Source organism: Caenorhabditis elegans, chromosome X, assembly GCF_000002985.6.
Source record: "Caenorhabditis elegans chromosome X".
Classification (NCBI taxonomy): domain Eukaryota; kingdom Metazoa; phylum Nematoda; class Chromadorea; order Rhabditida; family Rhabditidae; genus Caenorhabditis; species Caenorhabditis elegans.
In genome coordinates, this window is record NC_003284.9 from 14,479,184 (window position 1) to 14,492,018 (window position 12,835).

General features: G+C 38.5%; 4 protein-coding genes and 4 non-coding genes across 8 annotated transcripts; 5 read left to right on the forward strand and 3 right to left on the reverse strand.

Annotated features, from left to right (window-relative positions):
* Window positions 1–194: 194 nt before the first annotated feature.
* Window positions 195–1,073, forward strand: M163.11 (ShKT domain-containing protein; the record flags this gene model as incomplete). The annotated part of the gene is made up of 4 exons (NM_001029639.4): window positions 195–268; window positions 328–714; window positions 759–926; window positions 977–1,073. 4 exons carry the CDS (start codon window positions 195–197, stop codon window positions 1,071–1,073), a joined length of 726 nt encoding a protein of 241 aa, NP_001024810.2.
* Window positions 1,074–1,388: 315 nt separating this feature from the next.
* Window positions 1,389–5,519, forward strand: gfi-3. Its single transcript, NM_078008.7, has 16 exons — window positions 1,389–1,501; window positions 1,552–1,652; window positions 1,703–1,825; window positions 2,015–2,204; window positions 2,254–2,345; window positions 2,388–2,484; window positions 2,829–3,007; window positions 3,067–3,183; window positions 3,229–3,371; window positions 3,435–3,498; window positions 3,553–3,684; window positions 3,731–3,841; window positions 3,888–4,002; window positions 4,094–4,338; window positions 4,390–4,630; window positions 4,948–5,519. Exons 1-16 carry the CDS (start codon window positions 1,391–1,393, stop codon window positions 5,287–5,289), a joined length of 2,403 nt encoding a protein of 800 aa, NP_510409.1. The 5' UTR covers window positions 1,389–1,390; the 3' UTR covers window positions 5,290–5,519.
* A 635-nt stretch (window positions 5,520–6,154) lies between these two features.
* On the forward strand, window positions 6,155–6,772 carry M163.8 (ShKT domain-containing protein). Its single transcript, NM_001392887.1, has 2 exons — window positions 6,155–6,317; window positions 6,377–6,772. Exons 1-2 carry the CDS (start codon window positions 6,238–6,240, stop codon window positions 6,708–6,710), a joined length of 414 nt encoding a protein of 137 aa, NP_001379423.1. The 5' UTR covers window positions 6,155–6,237; the 3' UTR covers window positions 6,711–6,772.
* A 245-nt stretch (window positions 6,773–7,017) lies between these two features.
* Window positions 7,018–7,093, forward strand: M163.18. The gene has a single exon (NR_072535.1). It is a non-coding gene; the product is annotated as an Unclassified non-coding RNA M163.18 (non-coding RNA).
* M163.t1 lies at window positions 7,028–7,100 on the reverse strand. The gene has a single exon. It is a non-coding gene; the product is annotated as a tRNA-Lys (tRNA).
* Window positions 7,101–10,822: 3,722 nt separating this feature from the next.
* Window positions 10,823–10,965, reverse strand: M163.19. The gene has a single exon (NR_072536.1). It is a non-coding gene; the product is annotated as an Unclassified non-coding RNA M163.19 (non-coding RNA).
* On the forward strand, window positions 10,911–11,936 carry his-24 (Histone 24). The gene is made up of 2 exons (NM_078009.7): window positions 10,911–11,192; window positions 11,296–11,936. Exons 1-2 carry the CDS (start codon window positions 10,956–10,958, stop codon window positions 11,683–11,685), a joined length of 627 nt encoding a protein of 208 aa, NP_510410.1. The 5' UTR covers window positions 10,911–10,955; the 3' UTR covers window positions 11,686–11,936.
* M163.16 lies at window positions 11,144–11,365 on the reverse strand. The gene has a single exon (NR_072537.1). It is a non-coding gene; the product is annotated as an Unclassified non-coding RNA M163.16 (non-coding RNA).
* Window positions 11,937–12,835: the final 899 nt, after the last annotated feature.

Genomic DNA, 12,835 nt, shown 5'->3' on the forward strand with positions numbered 1-12,835 from the left:
GATCAGCAACTTTATGATTCATATGATCGAGCGCAACTTGTTATAGACCTATGTATTCATTAATAGTTCCTCCTCTAGGTGCCAATGCTTATTAGGGGTCAAAACGTTGTGACAGTTGTTCAAACAGGAAACAGATCGGATAAAAGTTAGCCAGTGAGGGCCCACAGAACATTCAACTTTCAACTCTCACTACCATGAACACCTTCTTCGTTTTAACAATTGTTTTCTTTGTTTCAAGCGCTGAAATGTGCTCCGACTCGGCTTCAAAGTAAGTTACAGATTATTTATTCAGTTTGAAATTTGAAATTTCATTTTTTTTTCTTCCAGCTGCGCGAACTGGGTTGCCAATGGGTTTTGCACCTCTACATTCTACACTACCGCTCAGAAAACCCAATACTGCGCATCAACCTGCTCTTTGTGCTCTGATTCTTCAGATTCTAGCTCTTCATCGTCCACTGCTTCTACAAGTTCTTCTTCGTCCACAGCTGCAACGTCCAGTGATGATTCTTCTTCATCTTCTTCATCATCTTCCAGCTCCGCGTCTTCAACATCTTCTTCAGACACAACAACAGCTGACAGTTCTTCTACTACATCCTCTGATTCTTCAACAACCTCTTCCAATTCTTCATCATCCACTTCATCCTCAGATTCCACATCTGTCGTATCTTCTACATCTTCCTCAACCACTACCACATGTGTAGATTCTTTTTCCACGTAAGACTTGATTATTTGCCACTTGCAAAATAAAAACCTTCTAGATGTACTTCCTGGGCTGCTAATGGATTTTGCACTTCTTCCTTCTACACTACTGCTATCAAAACTCAGTACTGTGCAGCTACCTGCTCTCTGTGCTCTTCTTCCAGTGACTCTTCTTCGTCGAGCTCTACCGCTTCTACATCATCTAGTTGCACAGATTCAGCTTCATCGTAAGATCAATCAATTCTACTGACTAGCCTAAAACAAGTTGAACTTTCAGATGCTCATCTTGGGCGGCCAACGGCTTCTGCACTAACAGCTTCTACACAGATGCTCAACGTGAACTCTACTGTGCTAAAACTTGCGGATTATGCTAATTTCATCGTTCCTCTTTTATTGTAGTTTGTCTCTAGTAAACTGAATGCATATCAAAACCATGTCTTCATAATATCTGTTGTGTGTTGTTTGAGAACGGGCCATACCGATGAGAGAGTGCACAAAATAAGAGAGTTTTCTCTGCTACATGGTGTGTCCTCCCGCCCGCCCCTCCTCCACGAGAAACACGCCAGCAAACCAATAATGCGCCTGCAGCCACCGACCTGCACCGATCCCTCTTCATTTTTTTGAATTTTAGTCGTCTATTTTCTAGTATTACCTTTAAAAAACAAGGTTTTTATATATTTTTTTTCCAGAAATGCAGAAAGCGGCGCCGCGGCCCATCATCAAACGGAGTTATCTCAACTTGGATGCAATTTTCGGCCATGTCTTCTCAAATTTGACAGGAGAGCCAGTGACTCCAACAAAAGTAAGTTTTTTAGTTTAGAAAACCTTCAAAGTACTAAAAATTTACTTAAGATTGCAACGTTCTACCTTCTTCGCATTCTTTTTCAAACACACTTTGGATTCCGTCACAAACGTGCTTACTACAAACCATTTAGCCCCGCCGAAAAAGAACGGTAAGTAGTTTGGAAAAATTTTAAAAAAAGAAACCAAATTCATGTTTTAGAATCTTCCATTGGCTGTATGCATTGATGACGTCAGTCGTGGAGCTTTCTTATAAGGACTTCAGAATTGTCACTCGACTTGCATTTGATGACGGCCGTGAAGTTTGTAAAAACTTTTATGCAGCGTAAGTCAAACGATTTTCATTTTATACAATTAAAAAAACATTATAATTTATTGTAAACTATTATAAAAACTAGTCAAACAATTCGACAATAAATTAAATGCAATAATGTTTCTTAGCTCGATTTTCTGGAGCATTATAAGCATAATCAATAATACAAAACAATCCGCTGGCATCTCTCCATTCTTTCAGTATGGAGAAAATTGGCGCCGGAATGGCGGATGTTACTCTTAACGTTGAAGATGAGTTCTACACCAACAAGCACCCAAAGGATCCGAAATTGCCAGCAAATGACACTGTACATGAAGCTATGGACTTGGCGCGCGGAGACATTATCCAGTTTTCTTCCAATCACTCGTTTATGTACAGATGGATGAAACGAGTATGATTTTTCAATCGAAAAAATTTGTTTCAGTTTGATTATATTTCAGCTCCTGGCACAATACACCAAGTCAACTCCTTCAGAAGTGTTCCAGATAAATGCAGCCATGAAATCATGGGTTTTGTCTGCTGTTGAATCAAAGTAAGTGACGAAGCTTTGCTAAAAATACCGAAACTTTTGCAGATATCATCCCGAGTTCAAGGGAGAGTATCTTCCACACTTCATCGACTGTTCTGTCAGAGCAAGGGATTGGGTTGCTAAGAGCATTTACTTCATTCAGGTGAGATACTATTTGAAACTAAAACTCCCATGCGGTCGCCGAGCCAGCCTCACGTCGTCACCCTCGCCGCATGTACAGTGAAGCGCAGACCTCCGAACGTGTCGGCCGCTTCCAGCCCACCACCTTTTCACACTACGTTGCGCACACACCATGCTACTCATTTCACGCTGAGCTGCGGAACCCCGAACGTGTCGGCCGCTTTGAATGACTACCTCTCGAACTTCATTTCACACACACAGCGGCGCGCGGCGACGGCGTGAGGCCCGGATTTTGCGCCTCACTCAGCTGGGAGCTCTGTTTGAAACTGACAAAAGAAAAGTAATAATGTTTCCATGTTTTTACAGAAGAACCCACGTTTTGCCTTCCAATATAACGAGATGCTTCACTACACCCGGATCGTACAGAAGCGACACCCGGACGTTGTTGAAGGGTTCCTGCTAGAGGCCATTGTGCAAGTTCAATTGAAAGATAGCTCGTCGGCTATTAAGGCAATGAAATCGTTTTTCGAGTTGTCCATGTTTGAGTAAGTGTTATACCGTTATACCGCCACCGAGGTTTAAGAACAAAAAAAATAATTTTCAGACTAAATGAGAACATGGTGCATGCCGCAAAAACGCATCGATTGGCAGTTCCAACTCAAACCCCGTTGATGTATGCACCGATTCTTCAAGCCAGAATTTGCAGAATATTTGGAGACTAGTAAGATATATCAATAAAGAGTACATAAATATTCTCATTTTCCAGCCAAATGGCTCGTCTCCTGCTCCACGAGAGTCTCCAACAAGCCCAGCTCCGAAATGATGAGATTTGCCATCAAATGGCCAACATCGAAATGCACACTGTCGACATATTGGGATGCAGGGCGCTGCTTGAGGATAACAATGAAAGTGAGCTCGTCTATTATTTTTTGAATCAATAAGAACTAAGACAACAACAAATCAAATTTGCAGAAACCGCTAAGCACATTGAAAATGAACGGCGAGTTCAGAGAAAAGCCTTGCTGCACATAGACGAGTAAGTTGGATTATCTACTAGTATAGAGTCATAAAACTAATTAGTACATTTCAGTCTTCACGGACATACGCGATCCGGGCCTTGCTGTCTAAGTTCTGAAGAAGATTTTGAGCTTGTCGCAGAGATGGACTCATATGGAAAAATGCTCATGTTGATGAAGATCATTGCAGAAGGAAACTATAAGCTGTGAGCATTCAATCAGAGACGTCGCTTTAACTTTCCAAATTTACAGGATCTACGACAGAGTTGCGGAAACCGGAATAACGTGTCCAGTCGGTAATGATCTTGGAGAACGAGGACGAAAAGTGGCTGCTTATGGAGCTGCTCTGATATCTAGTAACATGTAAGTAGCTCGTTGCAAATGGCCTAGAAACCATTCTGAATTTCAGGATTCATAATGGAATGTATCATCAAGCAAAGTGCGCCGCAGAAAACATGCTGGCAAACAATTGCAGAACCGATGAAACAGACCCCTTCCAGGCTCCTTTTCAGGCCGAACCTTGGGTAAGTACAAGTTAGAACTGTGACAAATAATAAATTGGTGCAAAATTTATATGTATCTAATGAAATTCAAGTATGATGTATCAATTTTCAGGCAATTGGTGCGGTAAACCTATCTTATTCACAAGCTGGAGTCGGAAACTACGACGCGGCACTAAGAACTATTGAGGAAATGCGACAAAATTATCCGGAAGAACTTTCTTGGCAGTCCAACCGTCACGTTGTCATTTGTGCAGCTGTCATCAACTTTGAAAGATTCTTATTGAAAAATGACTACAAGGCTTGTGCTTCTGAAGTTTTGAATCTCGCAGCACACTCTGAACTAGAATGCAAGCTTCGGTGAGTTGCAATTGAAAGTATTACCTCATTTAATTTCTATAATTTTTTTAGACAAGCTCTTCTCCTCGCCGCAGCCGGAAAAGAACGGGCAAGTGTTGAAGTGTTGGAGGGATTGAACGTTGTGGACATTCGTGGAAGAATTCGAATTCACATGCAAACAGGATGCATTTACACGGCTAGTCAAGAATTTAGAAAAGCTGCAAGAGAATTTGCAGACGCCTTGAGTCTTGCTGAGAACACCACACTGAAGGACATTGTGCCAATGGTCAAGAGAAGACAAGCAACTATGCTGGTAAGCATTTTATGTAAAGAAAAAATTGCATGAATTTTTTTACGCCATCTTGATATTTCACTGAAGAATCTACAAAGTGGAGCACTGTCGTTAGGGTTTTGAATCCGTAAATTTTGCGCTGCACTCCGAAAATTATTTTTTATTCAGCCTTAAAAATTGTTTGAAGTGAGATGTTTGAAAACATAAGGTATTGTATTTTTTATAGATGTCACCAGATATGTCAGACTATACTCGCTTACTAGTTAGATAAAATAAACGTTTTCTGAGAACATCGCATTTATCAAATGAAAAACAATTTTTAGAATCTAAATTTACAGATGTGCCATGGTCAGTATGTCGAATGTCTGAAACTTTTGAAAGAATGCAATGAAGGCATTGAACAGTTTGGATCATTTACCGAGAAGGCGTGCTACTACATGACAGCGGCCAGATGTCATCGATTGCTAGGGAAAGATCCGCGGATGTGGTTGAAAAAATCCCGTGCCCTGGTCCGCAACGGGCAATGGCCGGCGTTTACCAAGCTCGTCCTCTCCGAAATTGCTGCTCTTCATGACGTCAAAGGACTGATGCCTGATGAAAATCGTCTGTCGCAGATTTGTGAGCAATTTGGTAAACTGACTGCTGATTGTCCCGGCCGATGCGAATGGCTCCTCATCTGATGATGTTTCAAACCAATATTCTTGTACACACTTTTAAAGTGCTTCATTATCCAATCCCAAAGACCCCCGTCTGTTCTTACATTCAACGATCTTGTTTCAAAACTCAAACAGGTTTATGAGCTTCACAGTGTATTTTTACGAGTCTTTCTTGCTCTATTTGATTTTGAATTTATGAACTTTTTGTAAAAAAATTGCTTTTGAAAAATTGGAAAAAAAATTGAAAAGGAATGTTTTATTGCAATTTTTTTGATTTTATTTTATTGCAGATACCATTTGTGCAGTTTGAATGCTTCTTACCAAATGTCAGAAAACATATTTCTGGTAGCTAAAATACATTTACAACTGTAGCAAAAACGTGTTGTGCAAGTTTTTTAATAGCAATGAGATGTCTATTTTTTTTTAAATTAAATTGAATCATTATCGAAAGTGATTAATTATAGGAAATTACGAAGAATAGAAAGGATTACTTTGTTATTGGATGTTTTACATGTTCTCATGTAAATTTATTGCTAGCCAAACTTATTTGTTGTTTTAAAGCGTGACCTCATTGAATCAAACGTTTTTTTAAAGATTAGTAAAAAAATTAAAAATTAACCGGCTACTGAAAACCCCACCCCCGCAAAATTCCTATTTTGGGTGAAAATTCCGTATTTGCAGTGAAACAATGCCAACTGAAAGCATCACTCCAGTTACTCATGACAACTCAAATAGGATATGTGTACATAATGATTAATTTTGCTAACTTTCCATATCCGTTATAACAAATGCAAACATCGTTTTTGAAAATGGATACTGTTAGGATCAAACACCTGATGATCCCACCGATTTGGCACTTTAATGGATCAACTAACTTTTTGGAAAAGCTGAACAAACGTAAAACAGTTTTATAAAAGGCATTCTATCAGAACGCATTGTCAGAACACATTCAGTTTTTGAATTAAATCAAAAATGTCATCTACTTCTTTGTGCGTCTTGGCTGTTCTTATCATCTTCTCTACCGTAGAAATGTGCATGGATGTTAACCCAAAGTAAGTAAAAATTCAGCATTTGCAATTTTTTATCACTGCTGGAATTGATAATTTTCCAGCTGCGCTAACTGGGTATCCAACGGATTCTGCACCTCATCATTTTACTCTGATGCTCAAAAAACCGAATACTGCCCTGCGTCCTGTAGGCTTTGTTCGGGTGCTAGTAGCACAACTTCCTCTTCGGCTTCTTCGTCTTCTTCAACCTGCGGGGATAGCAACAGTAATTGTGCAAGCTGGGCTTCAAATGGGTTCTGCAACTCCACTTTCTACACTCCTGCTCAAAAAAGCCAATACTGCGGAGCCACTTGCAACCTTTGTGGTGGCGCTTCTGTGGAAACTTCTTCTGGAGTTGCAGCATCAACCACAGCAGCAACTGCTACCACTTCCGCCTAAATTGAATTATTTTTTGTGATTATTGAATGTAGGTAGCAAGCAATAAAGCATTCATTACTTTTAATACGTTCAATTTGTGGAACAGCAACACATTTAGAATGTTTTTTAATTTATTATTTCGAATTTTAATTCAAAAATAGTTAATATTGACATTACTTTAATTTAAAATTGTTTCATTTCAGAACACGGTCTGAAATTAGCTCATCGCTACTCAAACTCCACATGAAGAAAAAACGTATAAAGGAAAACCAAGACAAAATGTTCAAATTGTTAGTCCAGATATTTGAAACGCACATCAGAGTTTGGCAAAAAGGATAAGCCCAATGCGGGGCTCGAACCCGCGACAACCAGATTAAGAGTCTGGTGCTCTACCGACTGAGCTATTTTTACTTTTAGTTTATGCTTAGTTCATAAAACGCCTTTTTAGGATTGCTTTTTGTACTTTTTTTTAACTTAAGAGTTTGTTGTTAGGTGTTGTTAATAACAGAAATGCTGCCTTAAAATTCAAACCACCTAAATTTGAATTATAGGTATTGCTATCCCTCGATGGTTTTTGGTCCATTCCTACAAAGAACCTTCTTAAGAATCTGAGACTAAGCTCATATTGCGCCATTTCGCTCATTTTACCATGCACAAGTAGACAAAAATACTCTTCTTCCTCTTGGCTAATTACGCAACGAGACCTGTGCAAATAAACGTGGCCACCGACGACGCAACACTCCGTGAACAGGTGCACTTCTCACCTCCTTCCATCTGTTCCGCTCTTATTATTACGCCATCTACAGAGGTGGGGGAAAATGTCGGCGGAGAGAGAAAGGTGCGTTCCCACCTGCTGTGCGATGTCTAGCGCACGCCTCATTTGTTCTGGATGCGTAAGAAGAAGAACGGAAGAAGATGAGGATAAAGAGAAGAGGATAATTAGATGTGCTAATTACTTTGTTTAGTTTCAGCTCTATAGAATTTGAAAACAGGATGTGGGAAGAAATTAAATCTGAAATATTTTTTGTTAAGTAGTTGTGCACCAAAATGTTCCCAATTAAGCAATTTTTTCAGCACAAAAGTAGTTATTCGAATACTTTTAGGACCTTAGGCAATAATAAGTTCTTCCTAAGCCAAATAATACCAAAAAACTTCATTATCTGAACATACTTTGATTTTCAGCTATAAAGAAGTATACTAGTTGCCAAATAGTCTAAAAAGCGGTGATGTCTCTTCAATTCAATTCAACATATTTTGTCTTTTTTTTTGTACTGTGAAACTGAGATAAAAGAGCACTTTGCTTATTCTCAGACATTTTAAAGCATGACTACACCAAATTAGTTATTTTATTAATTTGAGATGTGATTTTAGTTTATTTCTTTAGTTTATGCTCCAGTTGTGTCTCCTGAACCTGAAAATGTCTTGGCAGTAATTTCCTAATCCCATGAAAAATTAATTCGTGAATAATTTTTCAAATATTTTTTTTCTGAAAATTCCAATATCAAAATTCAAAATATACACATTTTTGTCAAAGTCACAAATCTTTCGCACCATTATTTAGTAGCAATTAATTAGCAATCAGTTAACAATCACATTTTCCCAAATAACATATTGCATGTCATTAGCATCGCCCAAATTGCTATCTCTTTCAAAAATCTGCACTTATTCGCTAACTTGATGGATTAACATTCTTCATCCCATTTGCAAGGCCATCTGTTCTAAAAACACAATTAGGAGGATGAATTAGGTATAAAAATACATACCATGTGTATATTCAAATGGGTTATCAAACAGAGAGGAGGAGTAGATTTGACAGAAACCAATACATTTTTCAAATTTCGGTTTCAAATAAATTTATGAAGATTTTTTGGAATTTGCTGGATTAGGAAAATACTCCCTTCTAGGTTCAATGGAAAGGGCATGGTCTTTAATAAAAATCAAGAAATAAATCTAATTTAATGTAGTTCAAAAATTCCCCGACTTTTTTTCAATCTCATTCACATTTTAGAGTTTTCAAAAGCAATTTGGCATCATGCCAAAAAAAGTGTCTTCCTAGTTTGCGATTCGGTCACACCCACATTAAAAATTGGCGATAAAAAAATTGGCAGCGCGCCAAGAAGTTAGTTGTTTATGAACAAAAGTCTCTTGGGAAACCTGGAAGGTTGGGAAAAGAGAAAAAGTAAAAAAGAAGAAGAGGCTTCGAGTATCCCATGAGACCATTTTATCTTAAATCTCTAGTGCTCAACGGCTCCTTTTGCTATCTTCGCCGTACATTTTTCCTGTAGATTCATATCGTACACTGTGATTAATGGTTCATTGTCGAGTGCTCCGATGCACCACACTGGCAGGTGCAATTGTAGAACAGACACATTCTGTTGATTGGCAGGGTGTAGTAAAATCGTGAATAGTGGTTTTGGCACAGTGCCAACTGTGGAGAATATTAAAAGAAGCACTCCGAATTTGAAAGAATGGCATGTGAAATGAGAAGTACAGAATTGTGAAAAGAGAAATCGTAATTGAAAAGACAGAAAAGTCAGTGGAAAGACGACAGCTTTATTGAAACGCCGTTGCTTGAAATTTGAAAAAAAAAACTTGGCCGATTTGTTAAAAATATTTTCACAGAGTTATAACAAACAATCAAACTTTTGCAGAAGAAACATTCTGAACAACTTTTCCACTTACCTAACACATACCTGGAATACAATTGAATTTGCAAATGTTATGATAAACACATCAAAACTAAATTAACAAGCAATAGAACACATTAAACTCAAAATATCTACAAATAAAATCACTATATTGCACTTAACAACTATTTAAAATATTTAAACAGTTTCAAAGTCCGTATGTCGTTCTAAAATCCATTATCTTTGGCACACCCTGATGTATCTAGGTCATCATGAAGTTTGATGCATCTGAGTATCCAATACAATAACAAAAACATTTTCCTAAATCTTTTAAAACATTTTTGAAACTAATTTTCTTGAGTCTCAGAATATTAGATGTTCAAACTCTACAAGGAAAAAAAAAGAACAAAAGCACAACAAATAAGCAAAAAACAATTGTTGAGTGGATAAATCCGTGATGAAGTTTCATATTTTTAATCATGATACTTTTACATATGACTTTTCGTATTTGATCTAATCAGTTTAAGAATATAAAAATGAATATCTTATTTCCTATCTAATTTCCTTGAGAAAACACAACCTTTAAACATCAAAACCGTATTTGAAAATGTTGACTCAGCTTCCTTTTTCAAAAAGATCGGCAAACAATTGACCATTCTTTAGGTAGAATCTCCACAATTATGCAATTTTAAAAACATCACATCTTCATATCAAATCCTGACTTAATATTACTAGACAAACCACTTGTTGTTGGCAGAAAACAACGAGGAAGTGTGGCAAAGTGTATAGCAAGTTGATTTGAAAAATGACTTAAATTCTGATTAAATCACTATAAAACCAATTAAAGTACTGTTAGAACAACTCTAATATGCTTGTTCAATAGTTTGGATAGCCAAACTTGAACCTTTTGCAGTTTCTAGTTGTCTGAAATGGCGTGTTCTTTGAACGACTGCTGGCGAAGGCGAAAACAACCCCCGTTTTCAAACATGACCGGCGGCATGAAAAGTGGTATATCTTGGGTTATAGCCGATGGATTTTCAATATTTTTAGGTTTCTGAACAGCCAAGCATTTTATCTTTCTAATTATATAATAAAAACTAACAGTTGCAACTGAAACTGGAGAGAAAAACGAAGTCAAAGTCAGAAGTTAGAGTTACATTTTCAGAAAACTCAAAATTTCAGTATGAAGATGCTTTGAGGAGGATAAGTATCTTATATATTCTTGTAGGAAAAGTGTCTGGCTACTCATTAAAACAATTTTCAACTCAATATCTCTTTATTGTTAAAAGATATCCGTGTTTGAAGAGAGTCAGGTCGTGTGAAAACCAATGCGTCGACTTCAGGGCCCAATTACTCGGTCATTTATAATCGTTTTCTCTCGAATTTTGAGCACAATGTAGATAATGTCTTCAGCTATCAGATGTTATCAGGAAATTTCATAAAAATTGATCCGGAGTATCCAAATTGTCAGCGCCCGACACCTCCTCCTTTCGAGACCTGCTATCTTATTCGGTGCAGTAAGGGAGAGGCGGGATGTGTCCCCGCAGGGTGGTAGAAATTGGGTATATAAGAGAACGAGAGGACTCGCACAGTCATCACTTTTCAAGTGTCACCCAACCAACCAAACCGCCGTCGAACGATGTCTGATTCCGCTGTTGTTGCCGCCGCTGTCGAGCCAAAGGTCCCAAAGGCTAAGGCCGCCAAGGCCGCCAAGCCAACCAAAGTTGCCAAGGCCAAGGCTCCAGTCGCTCACCCACCATACATCAACATGATCAAGGAGGCCATCAAGCAGCTCAAGGACCGCAAAGGAGCTTCCAAGCAGGCAATCCTCAAGTTCATCTCCCAAAACTACAAGCTCGGAGACAATGTCATCCAGGTAAATTTCAATTCATTATTATTCTTAGTCAAAACTTGCCAACAATTTCGAATAATTTTATCTCACAGTTCTTATTTCTTTAAACTTATAATTTTAATTTCAGATCAATGCTCATCTCCGTCAGGCTCTCAAGCGTGGTGTCACCAGCAAGGCCCTTGTTCAAGCCGCCGGATCCGGAGCCAACGGACGTTTCCGTGTGCCAGAGAAGGCCGCCGCCGCCAAGAAGCCAGCAGCAGCCAAGAAGCCAGCAGCAGCCAAGAAACCAGCAGCCGCCAAGAAAGCCACTGGAGAGAAGAAGGCAAAGAAGCCAGCCGCTGCCAAGCCAAAGAAGGCCGCCACCGGAGATAAGAAGGTCAAGAAGGCCAAGAGCCCAAAGAAGGTTGCCAAGCCAGCTGCCAAGAAGGTCGCCAAGTCTCCAGCCAAGAAGGCCGCTCCAAAGAAGATCGCCAAGCCAGCTGCCAAGAAGGCCGCCAAGCCAGCCGCCAAGGCCTAAATAATCTGCCTTTTCCCCTTCTAATATGTTCCTACCTCTGTCTTCTATCATCTAACTTATCGGATCTCCTCATTCCCAATCCCCAATGACACATAGAACTACGCTAGTGTCCTATGTTGTTTCCAATTTCTTCCCTGTAAGTTCTCCGTGTTCTTACAATCTTCATGCTGGTATAATTATTTATCTCATTCATCAAATTTGATAATTTGACGTTCAACGTCTTCAATAAACATTGTAAAATTTAAAACTGTGTTCGGCTTATTTTTTTTTCTTAAAATTTCAGATTTCACGGCTCTTTTCTTAGAATGGTTATGGGCGGAATTGAAATTTAGGCAAATCGAAAGTCACGTTGATCATTGTTGAGTTGGCTGACTGTTGGCGATGTGCCAACAGTGGTGTGATTAACAGAAAACTGTTGGCCGCGTGCCAACACTGCGCAATCGTGAAGTCGTCACACACCAATGCGCGGTGGGTGGCTGGGTGGCCGCTTCTTGAGAAAAAAGAGGAGAAGAAAATATTGTGTAAGAAGAGGAGGGCGTAAAGAGCGCAACAAAGACATGTTCGTTTTATAGAAGCGAATAGTCGATGAAGAAATTGAACGGGTTGGAAACAAAGAAAAGGGATTTCCGACAATTAAGGCAATATGGATTATTTCGGCAGGGAAAAGGGAATAGAGAGGTTTCTTTATATGGAATTTATTCTGGCAAATATATAATATCAAGTTATTCAAGAAAGAAATTGTAAAAAAATAATGTTTTTAAATTTATAGTCGAAGCGGTAAAGTAGTTTTTTTAACGAGCTGCAAAACAACTCAACTTAGCATTTTAGGTGCTGTAATTAATTTGAAAAGTTTCGGTCAAAACGTAAGGTAATAAAAAATTTTCTCGTGATTGTCTCAATACATTTAGCTGCATCCTAAAACTTACAAGGCTCTTCAAAATTCGGACGTTTCAAAATTTTAATAAACTGAACCCAACTGGAATTAACTATCCTACTATGGGCTTTTATTTTAACTTGCTAGAGTAAAGTATAATGGACTGAAACTGTACTACTGATTAATCATTCTGGAATGAGTATTTACAGTTATCCAGACTAAGAAGTATCACTTTTGAATCATCAAAAATGTCTTTGATCTTAATTTTGAGAAATT